We start from the raw sequence: 16,873 nt of genomic DNA, 5'->3' as shown, positions 1-16,873 counted from the left end.
ACTTACACTGATTGGTTAAATTCAAATTTTTGTCAAAACAATAACCAAAACTCAGGTATGCATTTCACAGCCCAATGTTACATATTATCAATTTTCCAACTTACTCTGGGACTGCCACCTAGTCATATACACAGGTGCCTGTAAGCTCAATTCAGAGTTCTCTCTCTCTTAAAGATTCAGTACATGCCTTCAGCTTCATAACAATAAGATAATGCCCTCCTTTCTGGAATCAATGTAATGAACCTCCTCTGAACTCTCTCCAGTACAATTACATCCCTTCTCAAGTAAGTGGACTGAAATTGTATACAATACTGAAGATGTAGCCTCACTAATGCCTTTAAATTGCCTTTTATCATTCATTATTCAAGTGTCCAGCCTCACTGACAACCTTGAACAGTCTTTAAAAGAAAGCAGTGAGTTTTTTTTAATCAAAGTTCAGCACACTGTACACCAACTCCTCTGTCTTTTGCACCCTGTTCTTAGCCAATTATTCATCCAGAATATTTAGAGGCATAGAGTCATGGAGATGTACAGCACAGAAACAGACCCTTCAGTTCAATTTGTACACGCTGATCTGATATTCCAACCTAATCTAGTTCCATTTGTCAGCACTTGGCCCTAATCCCTCTAAACCCTTCCTATTCATTTACCCATCCGGATGCCTTTTTTGCAGCTATAGATTGTTACTGTATTAAACACATGTGGGAAGACCTTATGAGTTATCATCTTTGGCAGATTTCCACACCTTTGTGTTGAGACTTTCTCTTTCAGTAACTCTGCAGCTGAACTTTGCTCTTTTCGTTTTGCCCTTCTCCCTGTGGATTCAGTGGCAGTCTCACTGCGGAATCAGATGCTGGTGTTGTCGAAGATCTCCCAGAAACAGACCGTTGCAGTTTCCCCTTCCATCACCATCCCAGAGCTGCGGCAATTCACAATATGCCTGGAGGTCAGGGCAGCCAAGGAGGAGGAGAAGTGGACGTTGTTCTCGTACACGGACAGCAGTGACACGGCACAGATCAGGTTCAAGAAGGAGGGCGATGACATTTACCTGGATGTATCCGACGTGGTGTGTGACCTTAGCGAGTTCTGGGATGAGCACTTCTCTGAAGAAGTGATCACTGATACTTGGCGGGAGCTGTGTCTCGCCTGGGATGGCACATCTGGCAATATCATCAGCCAAATGCAAGACAAGTACCAGCTCAACCCCTGCCCAGCATCACAGAACAAGGTCATAGCGGGCAGTGGTACCCTCTCACTGGCACCAAAAGTGACTCCAACCAGAAACACCTACACGGGTGACCTCTACAACGTCCGACTGTGGAACTTCAGCATGTCCAGTCAGTCACTGCTAGACCTAACCTGTGATGAGAAAGGGAATGTTGTGGACTGGGAGAATTCGTTTTGGGATATTCCTGATGGTGTGCTGGAACCCAACAGTGACCTGAGCTGTGGTGAGTATACTGATAATTATTTAATGTGTTTAGGTTCTTTTTGAATCTCTTATACTGTCTTTATCTGGATGGTTCCCATGCAATAATATACTTTTCCCATTAGACCTTCAATTTCCACTTACCTCACACTTATTAATTTCCCATCTGTGGATATCAGACCATGGTCATCAACACCGTATTGATGGTAACGAATATTGATGACAAAGACAAGCACTAACATATAATGCATCTCACATGCATGTACTCCCAGCATCACATTTTCACACATGCATGCACATACACACACACACACACCCTCTTTCAGATGCAATCTACATGTGTGCACACACTCTCATAAACACTATCTTTCTCTCCCTCAAAGGACAATCTCTTACATGTAGACACACAATCTGCAAACTCATGTTTCTCACGCCCGTACGCACACACACACACACCCCCCCAATGGGCACATCCACAAACACAATCTCGCACAATCTTTGTATCCATACATTATATATCTCATGCCCAGGCTGTTTATGTTTGACTCTTCTCACACTGTTTCTCACACATATACACACACTGGTATGCATATATGCACACATTCACACATATACGGAAACACAGAGATGCACAGATAGACACATGTACCTACAAACAAATGTGGATGTACACAAACTGACACACACACATGCGCACACACACATGCACACACACACACACACGCACATGCACACAAAGACACATGCAGATACGCACACGCACACACACACACATACATACACACAAGCACAGATGCAAACAGGCACATAGATATACACAAGCACACTCGCATGCGCATATACACACACAAATGCCCACACACAGATGCGGATTTCAGATTATACGCTGCCTACACCCACCTACTTTATGTAACCCCTGCCTAGTGAAACCTAATGAAAGGATAGTGTTAGAGTCTGCCCACTGGGTATGTCCCACCAGCTGCTTGACAGGGAATGATAGGGGCATTGTGGTAAAGTGAAATACTGTACAATTTCCCCGAGGATCACTGGATAATCTCTGCTGCTTGCAGCAAGATACGTTCAGTCAAAGCTTGTTGAAAGAAAGAGGTGACTTAGAAGGGTCAATGTTGTAGGGCCTGTGGCATGTACAGAATGTGCTGTTGTGGGCTATCCAAAAAGAAGTTATTCAGTGAGTGAGTCAGCCCACTCACAGCTCCAGTTTCATTACTCATGGCATTAGTCAGTTTGTTATCTTGAGTCAGATTCTTTTAAAACATTGTATGCACTTGTTTCTATTTTGTCGGTTCCCTGGGAAAGGGTTTCACTGGTCTGTCCGTGTGGTAACATGGTCCAAAACACTTGTTCTGCTTCATGTGCAATGTGTCACTGAAGCCACTGCACAGTAGAGTCATTATAAAACATGCTTTCCTTTATTGGTCAGAGTATTGAGTACAGGAGTTGGGAGATCATGTTGCTGCTGTACAGGACATTGGTTAGGCCACTTTTAAAATATTGTGTACAATTCTGGTCTCCCTGTTACAGGAAGGATTTTGTGAAGCTTGAAAAGATTTACAAGGATGTTGCTAGGGTTGGAGGGTTTGAGCTACAGTGAGAGGCTGAATAGGCTGGAGCTGCTTTCCCTGCAGCATCGGAGACTGAGGGGTGGCCTTATAGAAATTTACAAAATCATGATGGGTATCGATCGAGTAAGTAGACAAGGTCTTTTCCCTGAGGAGGGGGAGTCGAGAACTAGTGGGCATAGGATTAAGGTGAGAGGGGAAAGATATAAAAATAATCTATGGGGCAACATTTTTATGCGGAGGGGTGGTGCATGTGTGGAATGAATTGCCAGAGGAATTGGTGGAGGCTGGTACAATTGCAACATTTAAAAGGCACCTGGATGGGTACATGAACGGGTAGGATTTGGAGGGATATGGGCCAAGTGTTGGCAAATGGGACTTGATTAGGTTAAGATATCTGGTTGGCATGGATGGGTAGGACCAAAGGGTCTGTTTCCGTATTGTATATCTCTATGACTCTTTGACCTTAAATGTGTTGCAGAAGTCCTGCTCTGCTCACCCTTTGTAAACTCTCTCTGAATGTTTCCTGGAATATTTGTCATTTAGTGCAATTTAAATGCATTACTTTTTACTATTCACTCTCATTGGAGACATCAGTTACCTCACTAACACATGAGGGGAGAGTGACTGCCCTTGGCATTGAGACAACTTTTATTGAGCATGGCTTCAAGAATCCTTTGCAAAATTGGAGTCATTAGGAATGAGGGGAAGAAGTCTCTGCTGGTTGGAGTCACACCTGGCACATTGGAAGATGGTTGTTGGGGGTCAGTCATCTCAGCTCCAGGCCATCCCTATAGGAGTTCCTCAGTGTAGTATCCTCGACCCAATCACCTTCAGCTGCCTCATCAATGACCTTCCCTCGATCGTAAGGTCGGAAGTGGGATGTTCAGTGATGATTACACATTGTAGGTCTACCCACAGCACATGGACGGCAGAGCAACAAAAAGACAGCTTGCCATCACCAACTCCAGGGCAGATAGGAAGGGCTATAAATTCTGTCCCAGCTAGTGACACCCACATCCCATGAATGAATAGAGAAAACTCCCTGCTCTTGGTTATTTAACTAAAGAACAGGTTCCCATCACTAAGTCCCCCCACCCTCCAGAAAGGAAGATTTCACCTGTTTCTGACTCCTTTACAAATGGGCATCTGAGTGATCATCAAGGACCACTATTTGATCGGTGACCTGTAATATTGAGATTGATAAGTTCCTGACATTCCATCAGAATGTGTTAGGCCCAGAATAAGACATACTGTCAGGCCCAACCCATTCACCTCAACACAGAGACCGGAAACAGAGAGAACGCTTCCTCTTGTGGAGGACAGTATAACTACAGACCCATCGGTATAAAGCAGACAACCAAGAAATTCCATCAGGAATTCAGAACAAAAGTGCTTACCCAAAGAGTGATAAGAATGCAGAACCCACTATCACAGGGAGTGGATGGAATGAAGGATATCAATACATTTTGGATAAAGCTGGATACATAAATAAGGGGGAGGCAATAAAGGGTTAAGTTGATAGAGATGGATGATGAAAAATGGGAGGAAGCTTGAGAAGACCTTAGAGTGATTGGACTGAATCATCAAAGTGATATTTCATTTACTCAGAAAGAAAGAAAAAAATTGCATTTAGATGGCACCTTTCACATAATTATGATGCTGTAATGGTTTACAACTGATGGTATATAATAGAAGAGTAGTTAATGTGGCACACATATAAGCCAGCTCCCATAAAGGACAATGCCTTAACGCCTGGATAAAGTTCTCACTGTTTAGAGTTGTTTACTCTTTATAGATAGAGACTGTAAATTAGCGATGTCAATGAAAGATCATTATTAGCCAGAATGCAGAGGATAACTGCCCTGCTCTTCAGATTTGTAACTATATGATCCTGTATCTCTGCCTGAGAGAGTAGACAGGCTATCAATCGAGCGTCTCATCTGAAAGATGGCACCTCTAACAGTGAAACACTGAGTATTGCAACAGAATGTTAGCCTAGTTTTTTCTCAAGAGTTTTGATCTCCAGCCTGGACCTTCGGATTCAGAATTGGGAGTGTTGTTCACTGACTCATGCCTGCTTCTCACAAGGACCATTGTTCTGCCTGTTCTAAGTCGTGGTGCCAACTTATAGATTGTTTATACTCAGTCTTGTTTACTTACACATGGGTCTGTGGCACAGTGACACTTGCCAAAGTTTGTTCAGATCAACTTGAGATTAATGTTTGATTCATCAGAGCCAATTCGAATGTAATGCTAATGCATGTTTCTTGTGCCACTCATTAATGAAATTTCAATCCCTGGAGAGCTATCCAAGCATAATCTATAACCAGAGAACAATACACACTATTAAGTACTGCCAATAACATTTGCTCCTCAGGCAATGACCATCTCCAACAAGAGAGAATCTTACCATGAATTTACCCTGACAATCAAAAATATTACCATCACTGAATCCTCCACTATCACAATCTAGGGGTTATCCATTGATCAGAAACTCAACTAGACTGGCCATGTAAATACTTGGTCCACAAGGGCAGGTCAGAGGCTAGGAAGCCTGCAAAGAATAACTCACCTCCTGACTCCTCAAAACCTGTCCATCATCTACAAGGCACAAGTCGGGAGTTTGATGGAAGATTCCCCACTTGCCTGGATGGAGACAGCTCCAGTGATACTTGAGAAGCTCAACACCATCCAGGACAAAGCAGCTCACTTGGCCAGTATTGGATCAGTACCTTCAACATTCCTTGCCCCAACTATTCACCAACACAGTAGCAGCAATGTGTACCATCTCCACGATGCACTGCAGAAACCCATGGATCCTTTGACAGCACCTTCCAAACCCACGACCACTACCATCTAGAACAACAAGGGTACAGATGCACAGGAACACCACCCTGCAAGCCAATTTGATCATTGTGTCATTTTGCACAGTCAAAAACTCTGGAGCTCCCTCCTGAAGAACACATGGACCACAGCGGTTCAAGCAGGTCATTCATTTCTGCCTTCTCAAGATGATATTGAGCGTTCCTTTCCTCTTCTGAGTGAGAGTTGCACTCCAGGTTTTACAAGTGACTGACAAGCTGAATCATCTGTCCCTCAGTACAATAACTTCCATTCTGTAGGTTGGCTGTGAGCCAGGATCTTGGAAAATTATTTCATTCAATCTGTGACCCTTTGGCAGTTTCACTGATGTGGCTCATCAAAACTTAAAGTTTCTTCTGACACATAATCAAATCAGTTTGGAGGTAGGCGTCACTGAGTTAAGAAACTCAAAAAAGGTAAAACAGTCGGATATATAAAGTAGCTTTTCTGACATAGATGAGCAGATTAAGAGCCAATGTGTGCTTTTTTTGACATGGGCTCCCTTTTGCAATGTAGGAAATCAGGTACTTTGCCCACAGAAAGATCCCACAAACAATGATGAAATAATTGGCCAGATCATGATCTAATGACCTCAGACAAGGTATGAAAAGCACAAAAGAATTTCTCATATTAATGACCCATGATATAATCTCACTGTTTGAGCTGGACAGGTATAGAAAGGTCTGCATGTGGATATAAAGATCATAAAATGAATGAATCTGAAGTGTTCAATACAGAGCAGTAAGTGAACATGCACACACATATAAACATACACCACATTGACACATTCGCGTGTGCGCACACACACATACACACAAACGTGCATATAAACACGGAGATATATGCACTCATAAGCACACACAAACAAAAACATGAACATAACCACATGTGCACACATGAAAAAATAGAAGCACAAATACACACACTCCCACTCACAAGCATGCACACAAACACATAGGTACACAGACATGCCTGCAAACAGAAATATACACAAACATGCATGTGTCCACACACACACACACACACACACACACACACACGCACTCACCCACACCTACACACAGACATCCCCACATGTGACCATGCACACACACTCAGCCCTCCACACAGTTCCACATATACACACGCACATACACACAGCCCCATACATGACCCACACACACACTCAATCCTGCACACAGTCCCACTCACACACACAACCCCACACATGACCCCCCCCCACACACACACAAACACACGTAGCCCTACACACAGTCCCACACACACACAGCCCCGCATATGACCACACACTCAGCCTACACACAGTCCCACACACACATGCACACACACACAGCCCCACATACATGACCACACACACACACTCAGCCCTACACACAGTCCCACACACACATGCACACACACAGCCCCACACATGACCACACACACACACTCAACCCTACATACAATCCCACACACACACACTCACACAGACACAGCCCCACACATGACCACACACACACACACACACACCCTCAGCCCTACACACTGTCTCACACACACAGCCCCACACATGACCACACAAAAGATACAGACCACTAAACCCCCATGCGTGCACACACACACACACAATAATGTTCACATTTCTTCTGCCTTCTATTTATAGTATATTCTTGTCACTGTGTTTAAACTTACACATAAGCGGGTTGTCGGGAGTTCTCTCTGATGTCGTTATGTGTCTGAAAGGATTTCTTAACTAACATGAATTCCTCTCACTTTTACAGCTACCGCCTCTCCTACCCAGATGACCATCAAACCCACCTACTGTTCAACTCCAGGTTCTGGCTGTCAAGGTAGGGCCAAGGGCAGTGTTGTCAGACTGAGACAAACTAGCCATCACGGTCTGTACTGCTTTTCTTAATATTATCTTTTGTTTTAATAGGACAGATTTTCAACTGGGTCCCACTGCTCTTTAGGTTAGCTGAGAGTATCCAAGGATACCTGGGTCTCACTGACGAATGAAAAAAGTGTCGGTGAAAGCCCCAATTATGGATGTTCTCCAGCAGCTATTACTCAAAGCAATGTCAAATCTCGATTGGGAAACTCAGGGTAAACCGTGCACTCAATCGAGAATCATTTAACCTGTTTCCAATAGGAGTGCCTAAACACTGAGAAGAGGAGGAGCTGAGCAGAGATTTGGTGTTTGAAGTGGCAGTTCCACGATTCCAGCTATTTCCTGGTTCTGGGACAGTTTGGATGTTTGAGGGCAGGATTCCCAGGAGGAAGGGAGGGGGAATAACAGAGAAAGAGAGAACGGATCGTAAGCTCTTGGAAAAGTCTTTAAATGTACGTGCTGTCAAAACTAAACTCTGGAAACATTTTTAACTCAGTTCTTTCAATTTGCATGATGTTCGCATTTCTTCCACCTTCTGTTTGTAGCATATTCTTGTTGCTGCGGTTAAACTTACACATAAGCAGGGTGTCAGGAGATTCCAGAAATTCCAAACCTTTCTCTAGAGAAAACAAGTATAAACAGCCTTTCATTTAACACGATCGGCTCTTAACGAGGAATACCAATGACCGGAAAATCTTGGTAGAACAACCCAGACTAGCTTTTCAAAGGGAAATTCATCAAACCAAAAAAAATTCCACCGAATGTTACTTCAAAGAAGGAGGCCATCTTGCTTCTTGTCAACTCTGTGAGAGACAGCTATCTTGAATTTCCACAGTATCTGAGGAAGAAAAATGTTCCTTTTGAGCTTAACACTAAAATTCTATGATTTCTGTTCACAATCCAATCAAATGTAGTTAGGAAATAAACTGATAACCTACCTAAACATGAGCTTTTATAAACTTAACCCTAATAGTTCTGATGAAGAGTCACTTGACCCAAAACATTGGCTCTGATTTCTCTCCAAAGATGTTGCCAGACGTACTGAACTTTTCTAGCAATTTCTGTTTTTATTTTTGATTTACAGCATCTGCAGTTCTTTCAGTTTTTGCTTTTATCAAAAGTTTGGTTAAGAATATTTGTTTATTTGAATAAACTTGTTTGGACATCTTCAGACACAACTTGAGGGACAAATGGCCTTGAACTCAGAATTTACTGGCCTAGAAGTAGGGACAGAACCACTGCCTCACAACAACGCTATTGAGCTTGGTGTGGTGAGAGGTTAGTTAGATCTCAAACATGCCCAACAGAATTCATCTGACTGTTAAAATAAGTTTCATATTGCAAAGAAAAAATAACAATACAGCGCAGGAACAGGCCCTTCAGCCCTCCAAACCTGTGCCAACACATTTTGCCCTACCATACGGAAACTGCCTTCATTTACAGGATCCTTATCCCTCTATTCCCTTTGTATTCGTTCAGGTGCTTCTTGAATGCTGCTATTGAGTCAGTTTCCATCACCATCTCTGGCAGAATGCTTCAAGCACTCACCATTCTTTGTGTGAAAAATTTGCTTCGCACATCTGTTTTAAACATTCTCCCACCCCACATCCTGAACCTATGTCCCCGAGTAACTGACCCCTCCAGTCTGGGAAGAAGCCTCATACTTTCCATCCTATCCATGCCATTCGTCCCTCATTGAAACACCAGGGAAGACCCAACCAGTTTCCTCAAACTCCCATCATAAGACAATCCCACCATCCTGAGGATTAATTTGGGGAACATCTGTTGGACTGTCTGTCTGACAAGCATATCCCTCCTTAGTGAAGGTGAACAATGCTCCAATCTCACCATAGGATATAGGAGCAGAATTAGCCCATTCAGCCCATTGAGTACCCTCCATCACTTAATCACAGCTGATATGTTTCTCAGTTCCTTCAATTGCCTTCTCCTCATAATCTTTGATCCCCTTACCAAACAAGAATCTATCTATCTCTGTCTTGGAGACAATCAATGACTTGTTCTCCACAGCCCTCCACAGCAATGAGTTCCACAGATTCGCCACCATCTGTCTGAAGAAATTGATCCTCATCTTTGTTTGAAAGGTCATCCCTTCACTCTGACGCTGTGCTCTTTAGTCCTAGTCTCTCCTACTTCCTGTCCACTCTATCCCGGTCTTGCGGTATTCTATACTCCATTGAGTACAGACCCAAACTGCTCAAACACTCCTAATATGGTAAGCCCTTCATCCCCAGGATCATTATTGTAAACCTCTGGACTCCCTCCAATGCCAATACATTCTACTTTAGATGCGGGTCACCAAAACTGCTCACAATATTCCAAATGCGGCCTTGTACAGTCTCAGCAGTACATTGGTGGTCTTGTATTCACCAAGGCTTTATACAGTAAGCACACACACTTTCTATAGAAACCACTTAGTAAAATGCACACATTTTATTGAGGTTTGTGATAAAACTGTTACAGGCACAACATTGGTCGATGCCTGAACGGGGAGGCCGGGGGCGGGGAGTGGGGGGGGGGGGGGGGGGGGGAGTTGGGGGGGTGGGGGGGGGGGGGTTGCATGGTTAATTGGGAGGTAAAAACAACCAGCTCAGAATTACAACAAGTTAATTGTTGCCCAGATTTTAGTGACTCTCCTACAAACATTGCCTGCTTTCTGTCTCTGTCTTGGCAGCGGTCCCAGTGAGTAGCCCACGGCCTGAGGTAGTTAAACGCCTTGTCTCTCTGTGTTGTCGCTGTCTGTGTATTTTCCCTTGTGGTCCGATTGACATGAGGCCATTGTGTGCATGGTATTGTTTGGCAGCCTGGCTGCTGCCCTGTCTTGTTGAGCGAATGATTAATGGTTCAAATCAAACAATGTATCAGAGGAGGTCAATTAGCCACTAAACCATCGTGATTACGAGGTTTGGCTGACATCTTATCACCAAATAGGTGTGACAGGAAAGCTGGAACGTTAGAACTCAGAGCAGGAGTAGTCCGTTCAGCCCTTCTACCCTGCTCTGACATCATGGCTGATCTCATCTTCGTCACAACTCCATTTTCCTACCCACTCCCCATAGCCCTTCTACCCATTACTCATGAAGAATCTTAAATTTAATCCCAGCACATTCTAGGGGAGTGAATTCCACAGATTCACTACCCTTTGAGAGAAGTAATTTCCCCTTATCTCTTTTAAATCTGCTACCCCTTATCCGAAAGCTATGACTTCTCATTCTAAATTGCCCCACATGCAATCTCCATCTACTGTGTCAATTCCCTTTGGCATGTTATATACTTCAATTAAACCTCCCACCCATTCTCCTAAACTCCAGAGAGTATTGGTCTAAACTGCTCAATCTCTCTTCCTAAACCAAGCCTTTCATCTCTGGAATTAATCTCATGAATCTTCTTTGAACTGCCTCCAATGCAATTATATCCTTCCTCAAGGAACACGACCAAAACTGTGCAATACTCCAAGTGCGGTCTCACCAATGCCTTGTCATAGACCGTCCAGGCTACTGGAGGAGTTGTTTGAGAAAGAAGCAATTGCCCAAACAAGATAGTTGGATTTCACTCCTTATCTTTGCAAATTCCTCTTGAAATTCTGAACAATTGTCACTTTTGACATAAATTTTTAATCCTTTTAAACTGGCAGGAAGGTAAAATGTATCACTGAAAGCAGAAATGAATCTCTTTATGACCTTAAATATGTTCAATAGATCTCTTGCTGCTGATTGTCGTCAACTCTTTGAGAGTCACCTTTTCGTTCCCCTCTCGATTGACTTAATTCTTAACTGGGGTACCAGAGGTGAGGTAAAAATCCTTGCCCACTGGCAGAAACTCATACAACACCCATATCTTATATTTTACACATGATGGAACAAAACATCCCCAAGGCCTACTGTGGGAACGTTACTAACCAAAATTTGATACCAAGTCATGTTTTCAGACCACTGGCGAGGAGCTTGGTCCCAGAGGTGGGTTCTAAGAACTGTTCTAGAAGAGAACAGTGAAGTAGAGAATTAGAGAAGCTTAGAATTCCAGAGTTTAGGACCTCTGTCGGTGAATGTTGGAAAATTGTTGAAAAATTGGGGATAATGCAGAGGCAAGACTTAGCACAAGGTAAACATCTCAGAGGGTTTTGGGGCTGGGGAAATAGTTGAGGAGGGGAAGTTGTATGGGGCTAAGGAGTAATTTGAAAGTTTGTATTGGACATGCAACACCTTACTGCTAGGAGGTATGAATGTGTTATTGTTCATTCAGAGAGTTCAAGTTGCTGAGGTAATGTTTACTTTTTAACGAACACTTTGTGACCCAGGGTGATGGTAGAAGCTTCAAGTTTCTCCCCAGCACATGGTTGACCAGGGATCTCTCTCATTTGCTATTGGCGTGTGTTGGAAGGATTTACAGGTGGATAACCAGCTTGCTTGGCTGTGTTATGTATGAATTCCCTGGCCCACCTGGAGTATGTTAGGGTCCCCGAGGGCCTGGCTCAGAGGCAATTACGCTCACCACTGTCCTGTCAGCTGTCCTTATTATCTTCTGTTTAGAAGCAGAAATAAATGAAGAAAGGCATCTCACTCACACTGGCAAGTTTTTATTCTTGCATTTCTGGTAAGGCTGGCATTTATTAGCTGTGAGTGTGTGGGACTGTGTGTAGGGCTGCGTGTGAGTGTGTGGTCATGTGTGGGGTTGTGTGTGTGAGTGGGACTGTGCGTAGGGTTGAGTGTGTGGGGGGGGCAAAGGGAGGGATTGTACTTTTTGACAATGAGTAGATTATGAGTTCAGTTCAGTCGTGGTATGCAATGATGAGCTCCTTCATTTCGCCTGAACTAACCTGCAGCCACCTGCATGTTTCTTCCTTATCTTGTTACCAGTGACCACACCATCCCATTTCAGCACTAGTATCACTAACACGCATGGTACTAACAGCCCTGAGCCCTCCACTGCTGGTAAGCAAACCTTGTTTTACTCATTTTGTTATTATTTTGAGATATCTCAAGTTATCAATTACTCTGTGCACAGTTGTAATGGGAAAAGTTGTGGTGTAATGATACCCTCCTACCACTGGTGGTGTTGCAGTTCATCTACCAAGAGAAGGGTTCAATGACAGTGTGACATGTTTACATATCCAGCTCCCTTTATAAATGTGCACATAGTTATTTATGATAGAAAATGCCAAAAGAAAACATATGCAGTTGTCAAATGAAAATTATTTGGCACTTACGAAACTAGAATAGCATTTTGCACAAAGAATATATCCAATTGGGCTATGATACAGTGGAATCCATTATGAATCAATGCATTACAAATTTATTTAAAATGTAGAGGTTTCATGAGCTCCTCCCAGAAAAGGTCAATCTTTATTTCAATCTTCATTTTTCTAGTTCAAAACAGTTTCATTTTTCAGGTCCCAATATCTGTGTTATAATGGACTTCCACTGCATAAATTCTTAAATAATTATTTGTGATATCTGGTACACCATAGTTTGGTATATTATGGCATGTTACAACAAGGTAACATATAAGTTTTACAATATGCAATTATAGTAAGCAGTAGTACAGAAATACTCTTGTACTGTCTCAAAGGAGTGAATGGCCTCTATCCAAGGCATTATGACTCTATAACTGTATATTGCAATATGTGATGTGGAGCCATTGGGAGAATCCCAGATGGACAGGCGGCTCCACAAATCCGTCTTTTAAAAAAACCCAGAGGGAGTTTCCTGATAGAAAGATTTCTGTATACAGTTGAGTTTAAAGAGGATTGCAAAGAAGAAAATCTTCCTCATTGGGAGAGAGGGTGATTTAAATCTCCTGAACTGGGTAATGGGTCATGATTTTTTTTTTGCTCTAAGACAACTGTGAGAGGCCGAATGGCCTTTGTCTGTGCTGTGAGTTTTTGTGAGTGTATAATTCAAATGGGCTTTTGTGGAACCAAAGAGCATATCAAACTATGGAAATTTGTAGCTCCGAATGAATGATTGCTTCAGTCAATCGAACCACAGGACACAGGAGTAGAAGTAGGCTATTCAGCCCATTGAGTCAAGTCCGCCGTTCAATGGCTGATCTGATAATCGTCAACTCCACTTTCCTGCCTTATCCTCCTAATCCCTGATGTCCTTTTGATTACAAAATCTGTCAACCTCAGCCTTGAGTATCCTCAGTGACCCCAGCTCAACAACCATCTGCGGGGGAGAATGAGAGGAAAGCATTCCTCATCTCGGCCTTCAGTGGGTGACTCCTTACTTGCTTGAGTATTCTCTGGCAGAGCGAGGGAAAGCATCTTTCCACGAGCCATTGGGAGAATCCCAGATGGACAGGCGACTCTACAAATCCATTTTAAAAAAAAAACCCAGAGGGAGTTTCCTTTGCGAAATCGAGAATCTGAAGTTTCCTCCTCTGGGTTTAAGTGAACAAGGTAATGCCTCCCCCTGTGGGGGGAGACAGCAAACACCTCTCACAGACAATGTCACAGAACTGCTACACCTGAGAACTCTGAGGTCACAGCCTTTGGAGGCTGTTTAACATGTTAAGAGGTCTCCCTTAGCATCTCAGGACTCTTTGAACGAAGAAATTGTAGCCAATCATTTCCATTTTTCTTTTGATGTTGCCCATCAGGCTGTTGAATGTACATCCGCACATCACTTGGTTGAGACACTGCCCCAGTGACTGTGTCAGTCCTTCCTGCCACCTTATCTCCACAATGGCTGGGTAGTGCACAGGACCATGGGTCAAAGGTCAGAGGTTAAAAATGGACAATCTCACAGAGTCACCATCAGAGAGCACCAGTTGATAACCATGTTGCTGACAGTGAAAGTGTTTATTGCTATTGAGTAAATACTAGATTCACCAGGGAACGGTAATCACAGCCAAGATGCTATCCAGTAACATTTCACTGCTTCATGGTTCAATAGGTTTGAGGATTAGTGGGAAGGGGACAGAGTCTCGTTTTTGGAAGCCGTGTGTTCAATATTTTACATTTGCTTGCATCACAAAGGCACAAACCCTCCACTCTCGGAAATCACGTCGCCAGGAACGACAGAACCTGCGGCACCCAGTAAGTCCCTGGAATTTTTGCACTTTAATACAGTAATTGTAAATAGATACACGTGGAGAATAGACTGGCTGTGCAACTGCCTCAGGTGTCAGTGTCTCGTCCAGTCATGTGTAAGAGCTTGCATCGATATAGCGCCGTGTTCCCACCACAGTGGCATGTTCTACAGTCCGTTAGTGTAGCCGCTGCTGCAACAGTTGGAACGTAGCCAACAATTTGCAAGTCTCCATAAACATACAAATCTTCTCAAAACTCGCTATAAACATTGCGTTGATGACCAGGTAATCTTTATGGTGGTGTGATTTAAGTGTCAAACAATGGCTTGGATGCAAAGGCTAATCCCGTCACTGCTATTTGAACTAACACCAAGAGATTTTATTCATTAATCTGAGTCCCTGCCTGGCCAATAATATTAATGTCTCATCTGAATATTGCCATCTTCCACAGTGCTGAACTGAAGTATTAACCTAGATTTTATATTTAAGAGCTTGAGGTTACAATTGGATCTAGAGTAATGAGGTGGCTGTTTTTTGACAGATTACAAACTCAGTGGGACCAAAGGGCCTTTTTCTGTGCTGTAGACCTCACTGAATCTGAGGTGGGAATCAAACTCTCTAGCTCAGAGACAAATAAGCAATCATCAGAGCCATAAATCAGACCTGGTATCGAGTACAAGAGTCGGCAAGTCATGTGTTACAGTTGTACAAGACTTTGATTCAGCCAAATTTGGAATATTGCATACAGTTCTGGTCGCCACATTACCAAAAGGGTGTGGATGCTTTGGGGAGAGTGCAGAGGAGATTCACCAGGAAGTTGCCTGGTGTGGAGGGTGCCAGCTATGAGGAGAGATTGAGTAAATTAGGATTATTTTTATTAGAAAAACAGAGGTTGAAAAAGGAACCTGACTGAGGGCTACAAAATCATGAGAGGGATAAACGTGTATAAGATGATTAGGGGTTTAGATAGGGTAGATACTAAGATCCTTTTACCGCTAATGGAGTCAGGTGTTACTAGGGGACATAGCTTTAAATTAAGGGGTGGTAGGTATAGGACAGATGTTAGGGGTAGATTCTTCACACAGCGGGTTGTGAGTTCATGGAATGCCCTGCCCGTATCAGTGGTGAGCTCTCCTTCTTTATGGTCATTTAAGCGGGCATTGGATAGGCATTTGGAAGTTATTGGGCTAGTATAGGTTAGGTAGGATTCGGTCGGCGCAACATCGAGGGCCGAAGGGCCTGTACTGCGCTGTATCCTTCTATGTTCTATGTTCTATAAACAAGGTGGATAGCAAGAAGCCTTTTTCCCCAGAGTGGGAGACTCGATTACCAGGGGTCACACATTCAAGGTGAGAGGGGAAAAATTTAAGGGAGATATGTGTGGAACGTTCTTTACACTGAGGGTGGTAGGTGGCTGGAACATGTTGCCAGTGGCAGGGGTAGAGGCAAGCACGATAGCGTAATTTAGGATGTATCTAGACAGATACATGAATGGGCAGAGAGCAGAAGGATACCGACCTTTAGAAAGTAGGCAACAGGTTTAGATAGCGGATCTGGATCGGCGCAGGAGGGCCAAAGGATCTGTTCTTGTGTTGTAACTTTCTTTGTTCTTTGAAATGAAAGGTACATGACTGAGACCATACCTTGAGGCCAATTATTAAGTATTTTGCTTGGAGACAGGGAGATTGGGAAACTGAGATTCTTAAAGGATTGAGTTGGCTCCTAAGGCAGAGATAACAACAATGAGAGGCTGACTCATGGGTCTGGATGTCTCTTTGTAACAGGCTTCCTGATGATGGAATTGATGGACTGCTTACTCATTGGAAGGGCTGGGATACTTATTGCTACCTTCAAGGTAGCCAAAGTCTCATAATGAGAAGCGCAGTCCCAGTCAGACAATGAGAAGTGCAGTCCCAGTCAGACAAACAATGAGAAGCACAGTCCCAGTCAGACAAACAATGAGAAATGCCATCCCAGTCAGACAAACAATGAGAAATGCCATCCCAGTCAGACAATGAGAAACGCCATCCCAGTCAGACAAACAAGGCGATGCAACCTATACTATCTGTTGCTAAACAA

At 43.3% G+C, this 16,873-nt stretch overlaps 1 protein-coding gene across 4 annotated transcripts in view; it reads left to right on the top strand.

Annotated features, from left to right (window-relative positions):
• The window catches only part of adgrg6 (adhesion G protein-coupled receptor G6), a 121,846-nt gene that overhangs the window by 37,338 nt on the left and 67,635 nt on the right, over positions 1-16,873 (top strand). For 2 of the 4 annotated variants that reach the window (XM_060831223.1, XM_060831226.1), the window contains exons 5-8: positions 828-1,451; positions 7,635-7,703; positions 12,619-12,693; positions 14,742-14,801. In XM_060831223.1, the coding sequence (XP_060687206.1) occupies positions 828-1,451; positions 7,635-7,703; positions 12,619-12,693; positions 14,742-14,801 (828 nt within the window). The remainder of the gene's footprint in view (positions 1-827; positions 1,452-7,634; positions 7,704-12,618; positions 12,694-14,741; positions 14,802-16,873) is intronic. The other 2 variants (XM_060831224.1, XM_060831225.1) reach the window with 2 other exon arrangements.

This window comes from Hemiscyllium ocellatum, chromosome 10, assembly GCF_020745735.1.
Source record: "Hemiscyllium ocellatum isolate sHemOce1 chromosome 10, sHemOce1.pat.X.cur, whole genome shotgun sequence".
Classification (NCBI taxonomy): Eukaryota; Metazoa; Chordata; class Chondrichthyes; order Orectolobiformes; family Hemiscylliidae; genus Hemiscyllium; species Hemiscyllium ocellatum.
Note: the sequence above shows the minus strand (reverse complement) of the source record. Positions and strands in the feature narration are given on the sequence as shown.